Genomic DNA, 15,635 nt, shown 5'->3' on the forward strand with positions numbered 1-15,635 from the left:
CACCAGCCACAGAACCATAAATAAGGTCAGGGTTGTTTTATACTTCAAAGAAATGAGAAAATCAATGTTGCTTTTAAGATTATAACCATAAAAAGTTGGCTGTTGTATAAATTCTTGATTTTTCATGTTTTGGTTGCTGCTGCGCAGCGTGGTACTAACGGTTCCAGAAAATTAAATGTGTTAACAAGCAGAACATAAATGGGGTGAGGGTTTTTCAATAACAGGGTCAGAGCCGAAGTTCATTAATCACAAGCACTGCCTAAGAAAAAGCTACAGAAAATGTAAATGGGTACTGTTTCCGTGATTGAGGACACTAAAGTAATAATCTGGTCATTACAGAGGCAGCATTGTCAGTTCTAACCACAACTATTATACAGCTACTTTTGTTATTCTTTAGGATAGGTTTATGATAAAAAAAAAAGCAGGCTCCTCTTCGCACAGACCATTCCTCTCCACTGACGCAACCAAAATTCTCATTCACTCTCTTGTCATCTCCCGCATTGACTACTGCAACATCCTTCTCTCTGTGCTACCCCTCGCCCGCCTCGCCCCTCTCCAATCCATTCTTAACGCTGCTGCTAGGCTCATCTTCCTCTCCCGCCACTCTACCTCCATCTCCCGGCCTCTGTATATCTCTTCACTGGCTCCCCATTCCTTTCCGGGTTCTCTTTAAACTCCTCACCACCACCTACAAGGCTCTCTCCTCCTCCACCGCTCCTTACTGATCTCTATCCACACTCCCTCCCGTCCTCTTTGCTCTGCCGCCGCCTGACCTCTCACCTAATCACCTCCTCCCACTCCCATGTCCAAGACTTCTCTCGCGCTGCCCCCCTGCACTGTAACAACCTCCCGCCACCGATCGGCATTCTGATTCCCTTACCTCCTTCAAGTGCTCCCTTAAAACCCACTTCTTCGTATTAGCCTATCCCTCCTCCTGCTAACCTCTTTTGCTCCTCCTATCCTGCCTACCCTACCCTTCCATCCGTTCCTACTTATCCTATCGTTTTTCGTTTGTCCACCCACCTCCTTTTAGTCTGTTATCTCTTATGAGTAGGGCCCTCCTTCCTCATGTACTCACCCTACCTCTTTACCTCACCAGTGCTCCTGCCCTGTTCTTCCCTTCCTCTACTTCATCTTCAGCCTCCTCGACAATTTCCACACCTACTTCAGAACTGATGCTGATTTTAGTTCTACCAGCTATACCCCTATTTATGCTGTACTTTATCAACACACCATGTACATTACCTTGTAATTTGTTTTTTGTTTTTTTTGGTGCTGCGGACACTTTGTGGCTCCTTATAAATAAACGTACTACTACTACTACTACAGCACCCTTCTTGCATTTCAATTACAGATCTCTTACTCACCTACAATCTATACCTGCATCTCTTCTTACTCACGTCCCTATATCTCAGCTGTATTGTGTACTGTATTGTGCTGTTAATTGTGCTCTGTTTTTGATATTCTGTCACTGTTCTGTCTAGTTCTGTTTACCCTGTACTGTTCTAATGTGTTCTATATGTACGGCGCTGTGTACCACTTGTGGCACCTTATAAATAAAAATATAATAATAATTATTATGCATATAGATAGATAGATAGATAGATAGATAGATAGATAGATAGATAGGATAGATATCTATCAATATCACACAACTTCTAGAAAAGACCCGTTGGGAACTATTATATAGAACAGAAAAGCAAAGAAAATAAAGTGTCTGTATTTCCTGGCACAGGAAAGGTGGATGTGTGGACTGAGAGATCCAAAAAGATTTTGGCATGTAAAAAAAGACTGGCTCTGTTCTTGCATTACAGATGGGCAAATATAGATGCACTGTCGGAATCCTTAGCCCCCCGCCTTCTCCCCTCATACTCCTTTGTTCTATGCCAACTTCTCTCATTTAAAAAAGCATGAAGGGAGATAGTGGAAGCAGAAGCTATGAGCGTGGCACTAAAGAGAAAGATTGCGGCTTCATCGGAGCAGTGTGTGTCATAAAACGTACTAAAACCCCAAAGCAGCAACATTGTTCAGAATATGCCTAAAGACCGCTCTGATGTTTCTTTATTTTCTGAGTACACACCTACAGATATATCTGTCCAATCTATCTAGTGGGAACAAAAAGCTGGAAATGATTGGGAGCAAACAATAACCATTTGCAATAAGCATTTGCGCCCAAATGCTGGAAAATAAACAATAGCAATTCAGATAAATTGGTTAAAGTTTTTTGATTTATCAGATTAAAACAAACAATCCTTTATATTAATTTTCCAGTGTTTGGGATCAACGGATCGATTATCATTTTCTCCCATACATTGACAGATTTTTGTTCTCACCATACAGATTGGACAGATAAATCATTGTGTGTGTGTGTGTGTACACAGCTTAAGTTCCAGAAAAAGCATAATGTGTTGAATGTGATTTGAACAAAGTACTTATGTTTTGTAAACCATGTCCAGTTGTTATAGTAATGAGACGTGTAATGGTCACAAAAAAACACAAGATACAAAAAATGGTTGGAACCATACACAAAGTGACCGCATTAAAACAATAAATAAAATGCATAGGAATAATAATGCAGCCGATATTAAGGGAAAATCCTATAACCCATAGCTCATGTATTGGTATATTAACAAATACTGTATATTAATCATCAAATAAGAGCAAATAAAGAGATCTCCTCTATGATAACTGATACAGAGTCAGGTGAATGAAACACCTATAAAATGGTATATGGCAAACTTTGAATGCAAATATTTTTATTGCACACATACAACACCACCACCACCACATGACAATAAAACCATATAAACAAAACTTAAGTATTACCACATAAAAGGTCTCTCATATCTCCTATATATTTGGCTACATCTGTCACTCAAAGTGGGTGTCTGTGTCTATAACGCTCTGTTCCTGGACTTTCCTCTTAATGTGTGATTGCCTTCATCTGTGCTGAACACCTTTCTGAGAAATTAACCTGTTTAAAACAGGTGATGGCAATCATACATTAAGGGGAAGTCTAGAAACAGAGCATTGTGTCCCTCCTGGAGAGGGTCATGTTAGGAGGTATGTGACAGAGAACCAGCCCAGTGAGCCCACAGGCAGTGCCAGACACCCACTGCCTTCCCATGTTGCCCAGCACTGCTACTCCACAGCCACCAGGTGAGCGCCCCCCTCCCGCGATTTGCGGCAAAACCTCCCCCCCCGTGCCCCCCCTCCCGCGATTTGCGGCAAAAACACCCCCGCGACCCCCCCTCCCGCGATTCGCTGCAAAAAGAACCCCCCCACGACCCCTCCCGCAATTGGCGGCATAACCACCACCCCGCGACACCCCCCCCTCCCGCAAATCGCGGCAAACCCTCCCCCGTGACCCCCCCCGATTCGCGGAAAAAACACCCCCGCGACCTCCCTCCCGCGATTCGCGGCAAAAAGGACCCCCCCGCGACCCCCCTTGCACGATTGGCGGCACCCCCCTGCGACCCCCCTCCCGCGATTCGCGGCAGCCCCAGGATTAAATGGCACATGCAAAACACTGACATGGCTATGGTCGACAATGAAAAAGGTTGACATGAGTTTTTGAAGATTTATTTTTAATTTTTTATTTTTCATATTCATTGTCATGTGTCGACATGGACACCAATGAAGTGGCACACTTATGTCAACATTTACATGTGTTGACCTTTCTGTGTTGATTTTTTCTTGTGGCGATTCGCGTCACACCCCCCCCAACCCCCCCTCCCGCGATTCGCGGCACCCCCCACCTCCCGCAATTCGCGGCAACCCCCCACCGGAACCCCTGTGAACCCCGCCCTCCCTCGATTCGCGGCACCCACCCCCGCGACCCCCCCGTGATTCGCGGCAGCTCCAGAATTAAATTGCACATGGAAAACACTGACATGGCTATGGTCGACAATGAAAAAGGTTGACATGAGTTTTTGAAGTTTTTTGTCATTTTTTGAATATTTTCATATTCATTCTCATGTGTCGACATGGACACCAATGAAGTGCCACACTTATGTCAACATTTACATGTGTTGACCTTTCTGTGTTGATTTTTTTCTTGTGGCGATTCGCGTCACACCCCCCGCAACCCCCCCTCCGGCGATTCGCGGCACCCCGGCACCCCCCCCCGCGACCCCCCCCCTCCCGCAATTCGTGGCAACCCCCCACCGGAACCCCCATGAACCCCGCTCTCCCGCGATTCGCGGCACCCACCCCCCGCAACCCCCCCCCCTCCCGCAAATCGCGGCACCCCCCACGATTCGCGGCAGCCCCAGGATTAAATGGCACATGCAAAACACTGGCACGGCTATGGTCAACAATGAAAAAGGTTGACATGAGTTTTTGAAGATTTATTTCATTTTTTGAATGTTTTCATATTCATTGTCATGTGTCAACATGGACACCAATGAAGTGGCACAGTTATGTCAACATTTACATGTGTTGATCTTTCTGTGTTGAGTTTTTCTTGTGGCGATTCGCGTCACACCCCCCCGCAAACCCCCCTCCCGCGATTCGCGGCACCCCCCGTGACCCCCCACCTCCCGCAATTCGCGGCAACCCCCCACCGGAACCCCTGTGAACCCCGCCCTCCCGCGATTCGGGGCACATAACCCCGCGACCCCCCCCCCCTCCCACAATTCGCGGCACCCCCCGTGATTCGCGGCAGCTCCAGAATTAAATTGCACATGGAAAACACTGACATGGCTATGGTCGACAATGAAAAAGGTTGACATGAGTTTTTGAAGTTTTTTTTTTTTCATTTTTTGAATGTTTTCATATTCATTCTCATGTGTCGACATGGACACCAATGAAGTGCCACACTTATGTCAACATTTACATGTGTTGACCTTTCTGTGTTGATTTTTTCTTGTGGCGATTCGCGTCACACCCCCCCCCACCCCCCACTCCCGCGATTCACGGCACACACACACCCCCCCGCGATTCTCGGCACCCCACCCCGTGACCCCCCCCTCCCGTGATTCACGGCACATCCCCCGCGACCCCCCCTACCATGATTGGCCGCAACCCCCACCGCCGTAATCCCCCTCCCGCGATTTGCGGCAACCCACCCTGCGACCCCCCTCCCGCGATTCTCTGCAATCCCTCCCCTCCCGTGATTCGCAGCATCCACCCCCCCACAACCCCCCCCTCCTGCAATTCGCGGCACCCCCCGCGACCCCCCCTCCTGCAATTCGCGGCACCCTCCGCGACCCCCCCTCCCGCGATTCGCGGACACCTAAGTTGCAATACAGGGCATCTTTCATACAATTCTAACCATATTTCTCATATACAAACGTTCACAAATTAAGGGGGCGCAGCCCCTTACGACGGTGTGAAGAGCGCCCGTAGGGCGCGATGAATCACCTAGTCCAATATATATACTGGAACATAAGTCGGCAAGTATGGAATTAAAGACTTTAAAGTGCTAATACAGTATATGTACTAAGGTGGAACTTTAATAAGATGAGAGTTCTATTTCAGATGGGATGCTGCAATAAACAACAAATCCAATACGATCTATTATTTTTTTAGTGCTAAATAAATGAGAAGTAGATTCTGATTGGTTGCCCAATGCATCCTATGTGAAATAGAGGTACATTTACCAAGATGGGAGTTCTAAGAGTGCCATAAACCTGATTTAAGATGGCATCAAAGAACAATCACATCTTGCTACCTCCCAGTTTAACGCACCCCAGTAGATAACACTATTGAGCCAAATTATTTATTTCAAGGATTATGTAACATCAGCAAGAGAAGAGGCCTGCAAATTGGAAATATCTACATTTATCACCACCAGGCGGACCTCACTCTTGAATTCTACACTTGGTTTTCGGGAGAGCTTAGCGGACAGTACACAATGGGGGTTATTCAGACCCGATCAGTGTAATGCAAATTAACAGGGCAACCAATTATGTAAATGGTCATTTGCTCCGAGAAATTCCCAGATTTTCATTCCAACCAGTCAGATGGTTTCCAATCTTATAGTGCATACCCAGCTTCATGCAGTATTTCCCCTTTCACAGTTCCCTTCTAATTCATCATATTCTAATACTCTCTCTTGCATGCATCACTCACTTCCGCTCTTTAATCCATTCCATTACTCCCTCTTTCCTGTTCAGTATGTACCCCTTCCAATACCATTATTTTCCAACCTCGCTCAGTATATGCCAAGCCCCTTCTCACTATTGTACTGTACATTGGGTCCCTATATTATTCCCACATCACCTCTGCTATCTCTATGCGAGTCCTACTGTGCCAAAAGGATGGGTGCCTACTCCTTGGCAGGGGTGATGCTACCAGATGGGCATTAGGTATAGACTACAACATGAATGACAAAATAAATAGATGTCCCAGCCAGCATCATACTCCCAGTCTGATAGGAGCAGAACACCCCACCCCTCTTGAAGGATGGCTGGTGGGGTTAGATACACAGAGTAAAAGGAATCTCCTAATATACCTGTGTGGGTAACTGGTATGCAAGTCTCTCCAGCAAGCAGGTATAAAGACTGTTTATCTAGAACTGGGCTATATATTCCTGCTTAGTTGGCCTATTTTGTTGTTACATGATATTGCAAGAGGAAATAACATTTAGCTAAAGCATGGAAACAGTTATTGACTATTAGAAGGTCCCATTTGTTGTACTTAGCTTACCTCTATGGCAGACGGATGGGCACTTGTGATTACGACATCCCAAGGTACGGCCACATTGCTGGTCACAGTCAGGGCAGTTTCCCGTACAACACTAGGCAGAAACAGCAAAGACTTATGCACAGAACTGCATTACAAACAATAGAAAACAAAACACATCGATCTGCTACTGAATCACCAACTGCACAGGTGCCCGGGTCATACACTGGTAAAACAAATCATGTACTGGAACAGTATCTGAGGATGGGGCTAGGACAAACCATAGCGCCTCAGCCCTGTAATACATGCACCATCACGAGTGTATTCATCCCTGAACACTACTGCACAATATCTGCTATATAAAAGGTTTACTAAAAGTCAAGAAATCACATTTTTTCAGTGTAGATTACAATGTTGTTACTAAACCTATGTAAGGGAAGTGTAATGACGGTCATGGCAGCTGCTGCTGAATTACATTACTCACTAATGCTGTACAGTACAGTAATGGTTTCCCAAGCAGCCAACATTCATTATAAAGTCTCACTTTTATACAGACGTTCAAACCTTTACAGGCACCTAACCATTAAAGCGAATGTCCATACATTACTTTGCAATGGGATTCTGGGATACTGCACCTTCCGCAGCCATACTGACTGCCGACTGCGTTTTCTGCCACACCAATTACTTATGCTAGGTACACACCAGAACGATGCAGATCGTGAGACGACCATATGATGGTCACACGATCTGCTGGAGCACACGATCTGCTCACAATTTGCATAAGATCTGATCCTGCTCTGTACCCAGTTGAAGGGTCGTTTTTGAATCCTACCTGCTGCAGGTAGGATCTGAAAAACAACCAAACGACCAGCGGGGCCGCACATCGGATCAGAAAAGGCCGAAAACATGCCTAATTTACATACAATCGGTCGCGGTTGTATCGGAATCGGGTGAATTGAGGCCACATCGTTCTGGTGTGTACCCAGCATCATTCTAGTTTCCTCTCGGATGCAGCTAAGGTTATGAACTTGTCCGCTATTGTGTTCAACTGTCAGTCACTGTTTCGCTTATTCGTTTATGTACTCTGTAATTGGGCGTTGTGGAACCCTTGTGCCCCCATATAAAGTATAATAATAATAATACTAATGATAATAATAATAATAATAATAATAATATTTAAAAGCACCTCTTAGATATGGACATGTCGTTTTTACATGGATAAAACCAGACAGACATTCTATAAAAGCCATCCAAATAAATTAGGTTGCATCTTCTAAAAATGTAATAATATTTTTATGAGAAGATGTAAATCCTCATGTTTAAAAAATGTTTGGTTTGCTCCAACAAAGGATAAAGCGAATCTATAAACGTGGAGAAATTTTCTATCTTAAAATGTTTCACTTATCCTGTAATCAGAATTCAATACTTGGAAACTACAAGAACATTAAAAATAATGAAAATGTGCAAACGCTAGAGACGTGCGGGTTCGGATTTATTCAGTCTTTTTACTAAACTAGCACAAGCCCAGAATACGATGCCTTTTTCCCCCCAAACAAAACCGATTAAGGGGGGTATGCAATGTGTGTCGACCTCCCGCAGCCATCTACCGACGGGGGAGATGGCTGCGGGGCCCTATTCAATGACAGCATTGAACAGGGGTTCTCCGCAGAACGAGCCCGACATCACAAGCGGTCGGGCTCGTTCTGCCGAGAAAAGCCGGAAATAGGCGAGCTCCCTGCCAGAGCTCGTCCTATTTCCGTCCTCAACTCGCGGCCACACCCCCTTCTCGCCGCTCGGCGTCCGGGACATTGAATCCCGACCGCCGAGCTCATGTCGAGCAAAGTGAGAACGGGACAGGGGCACGTACCCCTGACATTGAATACCCCCCTAAATCTAAACCGTATAGCTCTAGAAAAACACGTGCTATAATGGTATGCATTCAGTATGTCAACATTCATAATGCCGACACCAGAATGTTGAGTAGTAGATCAAAATGGAGAAAAACTTATGTCGACCTTTTCAATGTCGACCTTCCCATTGTCGACCTTAACCTTGTCATCCTTCCGTGTTTGATCCAATGCATGTGGACAAACAGGGTCCACCCAATGATTCATGCCCTTCCCCAGCATCATCTAACTAGTTTATTGGCATATACAGATGTGTCCTTATTTACCCATCATTTGTGGTGCCATATGGGGTAACTTAGATGCTGCAACCACAGGAAAGTCGTCGACACTTTAACGTACTGTAGATCTCGTGCAGCTGCATACCAAGATGACTGCATTGTACAGGGCACTCAGAATTTATACTTGTGTGGCGTTAATGGCAGTGCTTCCTTCTCAGACTAGTGTAAGTGTCACTCACTGCTGCATCCACACAAAGGTGCTAGATGTGCTCAGCTTTGTTCTCTTGCATTCTCAGTGGAAAAAAGATGCAAATTAGGAAGTGACAAAGGCTTTTCATAAACGATACTTGAGGGAATTACAGAAATGCTTGAGTAAACAGGAAAGTCTTGTAAGCTTTTTGAGGGATTTTACGTTGGGAGCCTCTCGAACTGTGCGGGGAAGCGAGTTCCATAAAGTCCGAGGTTGACAGCCATTAGGTCAAAAGCAAAAAGTCGACATACATAACACTGGCATTGACAAATGTTGACACAAGCAAAATGTCGACACGGTAAAGGCCGACATGAGGGTTTTTTTTTAATCAATGTGACACCTGAGCATCAGGACCCTATATTAGTGTCCTGCTTTGATCACTCAGCTTCCGCTGCACTCGGCACACTTTACTAATCGGAGTCTACGTGGATGGTAAAGTAAGAAAAAGGAAAACACTGTGAGAAAAACTTTTGGTGTCAACCTATACATTGTCTGGCAGCCCTCTGGATGCCATGAAACAAAGATGGACCATTATAATAGCATACCTCCCAACTGTCACGATTACAGCGGGACAGTCCCGATTTCGGGTCCTGTCCCGCTGCGGGGGTGGCAGTTGGGAGACCCCCCAATGTAATAGAATAGACGCTGTGCGCATGCGCACAGCGTCTATTCTCGCATGAAAATGAGGTTGCGGCTAATTAGCATAAGCCGCACCCTCATTTGCATACGCCCCGCCCCCTTTTCGGACGCTCGCGCGGCTTCGCCGAGCGAGTGTCCCTATTTCATTGAATCAGAAGTTGGGAGGTATGTAATAGGCAAGACAAGGTAACCAGGTGGGAGGAAAGACTGTGGTCATTGGCTGGAGAGGAAGTTGGAGATGTAGTGAGGCCTTGTATTGGACCGTGAGGAGTTTGAAGGAGATCTGGTAGAGGGAGGGGAAACCAGTGCAGGGCTTGACAGAGAGGAGAAGAGCAAGATGGGAGTGGGAGAGACCAGTGAGAAGGCTGCAGCTGACAGGATGAGCAGCACGGACAGTTTAATTGTTTGCATTGCTGCCTGACAGCGCTGAGGTCATGGGTTTGATTCCCCCCATAGCCTTAATTTGTATAGTTTGTATATTCTCCCCGTGCTTGTGTGGGTTTCCTCTGGATACTCCAGCTTCCTCCCACAATCCAAAATTGTACTGGTAGGTTTATTGGTTCCTAACAAAATTAACACTAGATTGTCTGTGTGTGCGTGTGTACATGTGGTAGGGAATATAGTATTGTAAGCTCCACTGGGGCAGGGACTGATGTGACTGTTAAAATATTCTCTGTAAAGCACTGCGGAATATGTTATATAAATAACTGTTAATTAATAAATAAATGATTAGTGAGTGATGCGAGTGAAAACTGCACTTTTGTCTGGATTTTCCGTACCATATTCACATTTCTTTCCCAAGAATAAAGCTGAGGAAATGACCAGCACTTTTACCCTGTGGTAAGAGTGCAGGAGGACAACGAATACTTACTTCAAATTCCGCTCCTGAAAAATGTGACATTCCCCAGCTGAATGTTGAACAAAGTCCACATAAAGCTACACAGTGCAGCAGCAGATGTTGAAAACCTATTGGGGGGGGGGGGGGGGGGAAGAGTCTAATACTGTAATTATTTGAAAACATTTAATCACCGCAGTGGTGCAGCAATAATTTGTACGTTATTATGCTTGACATTGTAGGACTCCAAAAACTCATGGGGGGAAAAAAAAAGTCTACATTGTGTGGGCTTAAAGAGGTAACTACTTTGCCAGATGGTGTGAAATCAACTTAACAAAAACAAGCAAAGAGCACAGTAGCCATATGTACACGGAAACATCTTGAATGTCAATGAGACAGTGCATGTGTTATTGGTTTATTAGAAGAGATTTATTTGGGAATGATGTGCTATTGCCATCAGAAGCCACTGAGTCTCGCAGCGAGTGGTAAATGAATGCCGGTTCTGCAGTACAAGTATTTGTCAATGTGTAACAGTAGATGAGAAAGTGAAGGAGATAGGAAGCTGTGTCGGGATATTAGAACTCTAGCCTTCCATTAGTCTGGTGTAATAAAAGTGTAAGGTTTCACGGCCATCAATCCAAGGCATGGGAGAAGCACATAATGAGTATTACAGCACAGCTACACATGAAGGCAATTACTTGCTAATTAAACTTCCTCATCATGGGCCAATGTCGGATTACTAATTAAATGTAAATGTAGCTTTTGGATGGAATGGGATCATTGGATAGACGGCAACTAGGTCTACAAGCATTAGGTCGACATGGGGTTAGGTCGAGAGGGTCATAAGGTCGACGTAGCATTATGTTGACATGGGCAAGTTCGACAGCCAAAAGTTCGACATGGAGTTTTCACAGTTTTGTCCTGAATGTCGACATGGACACCAAAATAGTCAACATCGACACCGAAACGTAGCACCACGTCCCCTCGCATGGCTGTCTATGCTCAGCACACTATTTTTCTCCCACCATGCCCTAGTGGATGGTAGGGCATGAAATATCACCTGTCGGCACATGTCGTGTCGACATGGAGACCGAAATGTAGCACCGTGTCCCTCGCATGGCTCTCTACGCTTGGCACACTATTTTATTCTCCAACCATGTCCTAGTTGATGGTAGGGCATGAAATACCACCTGTCGGCACATGTCAGCACCAAAAACAGAGAAAAACCCTATGTCGACCTTTTGACTGTAGACCTTGCCCAGGTTGACCTAATGTTGTGTCGACCTTATCCCATGTCAACCTTCAGTCATGTCGACCTAATGCTTGTAGACTTAGCAGCTAGGTCACTTGCAGATAGGAGAGTGCTGGGATATAGGACCGATAGAAGGCTGCCACTTTTATCGCTCTTTGGGGCAGATGTATGAACCAGCGTTAAGTGCAAAAATGCACTTAACGCTGGTTAACTAGGGGGGAATTCCGATTTTGCTAATGTATCACTAGCGCACCTAACGTGCGCTAGTGACAGCCCGCCGAGTTACGCTCGGCGGGGCTGTCCCCTGCAATCCCCCCCAGGGATTAACGGCCGGGGCGATGTATTAACAGCCTTCAAGGCGTTAATTCGCCCCCGCCGCTTCGCCAGCTCAGGGCTAACGTTGTCCTATCCCCCACTGTGGGGACAACGCTAGCCCTGGCTTCTGGCTCGGGCTGCGCAGGAGATCTCGCGGTTTTTGCGAGATCTCGCGCATGCCCATTAGAGACGGACCCGGGGGAGAAGCGCACTGAGCATGCGCAGGACGCCGGGGGAGCCGATAAGGAGAGCCGTTAACGCTGGGAATAACGGCTCTCCTTATCAGCTAGGGGGGGGGGTTAATACATTAGCAAATAACGGGTGCCTGCTTCTCCTCGTTATGCAGGAGAAGTGGGACCCGTTATTTCAGAAGCGCAAAGGGGGGGTTAGTACATCTGCCCCATTATTAGATGCGGACTATGGTCTGGTCTGGATAAATCAATGCAAAGTGTCAGGTGGAAGTACGGAAGGACAATGATGAGCAGAGACAGAAGGGGCTGGTGAAGCAGAGATGGGAAGGTGGGAGTAACAACTGGCAGTACTTGAAGCGGTCACCCCTCAGCACCACAACCACATGACCCCTCTCACGTTACTTAGGTGCTAAGTAGTCTCTCACTCTCCCTGGTGCTAGGTCAATATTTCCCTAGTTAAACGACCTTCACCTACAGCCCTCCATTACGGTCTATTCCAGCTTATAGTCATTAACCCTTTGAGTGCCAAGGGATTTGTCAAAATAGGTGTGAAAATTGCCAAGAAAACATTTTTATTCATCATAATGACCTGTAATGTTGTTTTCCCTTATATAGGAAATATAATCTTTTTTACACAACATTTTTTATTTGAATTTATAGAACAAATGTGAGGGAGGCTGGCATTTTTGGCTGATATTTTGCACATCTCTCATATGTTGGCACTCAAAGGGGTAATATAGCTACTTTTGATCCATTTTTGTTTAATGTGAGAGGATTCTTGTGACTGTGTGTTACTCAGCAGGACAAACTATAAATCCCAATATACTGTAAACGTGACCCCAATTCCTAACAGTCATTTTGTCATCAGTTAATCAGAAAATTGCCCATCACACAACTGAAGACTATAATGAAAATGTAAAATGTCAGATTTAAAGCGCAGGAAATACTCTGTTTAACACATGAGGGCAGCAGTATAGGAGAAGGATAAAGTATGCATGACCAGCGAATGGGAAGTTAGCAGTCAGAAGACAGACAGCTGCATCTTGCTGAGCAAGTGGACTTACCTTCTCCCTCTACCACCCTAACCCTCCCTACCTGCAGCCTGACGCACCCTCAACTCCTAAATCTACCCCAGCTTAACTCTTTGACTTTCCAGCAAAGTTGCAATCAGGATTCCGGTGTTGTAGCCATCAGAATCCTGGCGTTGGTATTTTAACCGCCAGCCTTCCGGTTGCTACTCACAAATTAGGCACACAAGCCTGGAGAGGGGTGCGCTCCTTTCACCGCGTAGGTCACAATTGGTGATTGGCGGAGCAAAGATGAGCACAGCTACAGTATTTATGTTTTATTATGTCAGGGATAGGGAGCCCTTTGGCCCTCCAGCTGTTGAACTACACATCCCAGCATGTCCTGCAACAGTTTTAACATGGCCAATTGACAAAACTATAGCAGGGCATGCTGGGATGTGTAGCTCAAAAGCTGGGGGGCCAAAGGTTCCCCATCTCTGGATTTAGGTACTGGTAAAACTTATCCAAATGTGGGATAAAGAGGTGGACTACTACCTAGCGAGCCAGATGAGTAATCGGTTGTAGTAAGTGGATACAAACATAGGAACTTGCACCACTCGCTAAAAATCCCAAGGCTCCTGCATTCTTTGCAGTTGATAATTATACAGTGAACAGTAAAATGCGCTTGTAAACTTCCCCAAATCATTCCTCTGTTGACGTGCCAAATTTGCTTTCTTTATTACATAAAGTGGTTGGGCAGAGGAGAATATAGATAGATCAACTTCTAGGAAACAAATCGCATAGAAATTCATGGACCTGCAGAAGGAACACGTTTTACTAAACTGCCTGCAAGTACATGGATGATGGAGTGCACTTATTGTGCCTGCATTTACCCAGTAATAATACCAGGGTAACGTGCTAGTAAAAGAACATGTTACCCCTGCTCAGTATGTTTTCTTCTCAATACTTAATAATGGGGCTAAAGACAATTGGTAAAGAACGGTGTCTGGTACCCCTTATTCCCCTACACAATACTACTCTTTTATTCGAGGGCAATTTTTATTTATATAAAATCCTAAGCGGTCATATTTATATTATTTTAATAGTGGCCTCTTATTTTCAGAGGGGGAATCATCTATTATTATGTTAGTTATGCGCTTACTTTTTAGTTGACAAATAAGGCCACATATTATTTTAGATTTCTTATTATGGTGGCAAAAACGGGTATGGATCATTGGATAGACATCAATTAGGTTAACAAGCATGAATGTCAACATGATTGAAGGTCAACATGGGGTTAAAACGACAGTCATTAGGTCGACACAAGCATTAAGTCGACACTGGGTGGGTCGGCAGTCAAAAGGTCGAAATGGGGATTTCCCTTTCTTTGTCCACAAAAAAAGTGCACTGCATCCACTCGCTATGCTCGGCACACTATCTTATTCTCCCACCACAACCTAGTGGTTGGTAGGGCATGAAATACCGCCTGTAGGCACACACACACAAAAAAAAAGTGAAAAAAAAAACCCATGTCAACCTAATGCTTGTGCAGACCTAATGACCCTGTCAACCTAACCCCACGTTGACCTTCATGCAAGTCGACCTTGTAGTGTCGACCTAGTGACCATATCCTGGCAAAAACTCATACTACCATGATCGTCACAGTCCATGGATATCTATAGGAGATGAGCCAGACCTGAGGCGGAACAGTCTGGAAATATGGGATGAAAGAAAACTGGATTTTGGCTTTGAGTGGCCTGGGGCAATTAAGACAGTGGGACCCCCATGTAATTCAGGTCATCAGCTACGCTCTAAAACAAGAATGCACAACAAGCTCACATCACACTTAGTAAATGCCTAGCATAATTATACCAAAACAATGACCAGAATTACCCAGAATGACAAGGCTCCATTTGAGAATGGGTCCTATCCATTTTAGCACTCACCAATACCCCTTTCACACAGAAAGTAAAGCAGTTCCACCCGGGAATTTCATGAAAATCACAGGTCATTTTTCTGTGTGAAAGGGTCAATCCGGATCTTAAAATGACCAGAGTTGGGGACCCAGATTTTAAGATCCGGGTCGACCCTTTCACACAGAGGAAACCCCCCCCCCCCCCCGTGAAATAGAGCAAATTGTACAGGGGTCTGACAGCGAGCAGCCGAATAACCTGGCGCGTCAAAAGCCGGGTAATTGCTGGGTTATTCGGCCGCCGGTGTGTAAAAGCGGCTTAAGGTAATTATGACATATTACAGCTTACCACTATTTCTGAATGTACTACTTAGTATATCTATAGATGGGCTAAGCAGTACGATGCATTTATTTAAAACAGTAGTGGTCACCGTTAACATTATTAAATGACCATGATTTATTCCATAAGCATCTCATTTAGG

At 45.2% G+C, this 15,635-nt stretch overlaps 1 protein-coding gene across 1 annotated transcript in view; it reads right to left on the reverse strand.

The window, feature by feature from the left end:
* Positions 1-15,635, reverse strand: part of NFXL1 (nuclear transcription factor, X-box binding like 1) — a 102,598-nt gene that overhangs the window by 51,266 nt on the left and 35,697 nt on the right. The window contains exon 12 of the mRNA XM_083167932.1: positions 6,652-6,742. Within this exon, the coding sequence (XP_083024058.1) occupies positions 6,652-6,742 (91 nt within the window). The remainder of the gene's footprint in view (positions 1-6,651; positions 6,743-15,635) is intronic.

This window comes from Crinia signifera, chromosome 1 (genome assembly GCF_055691185.1).
Source record: "Crinia signifera chromosome 1, ASM5569118v1, whole genome shotgun sequence".
Lineage (NCBI taxonomy): Eukaryota > Metazoa > Chordata > Amphibia > Anura > Myobatrachidae > Crinia > Crinia signifera.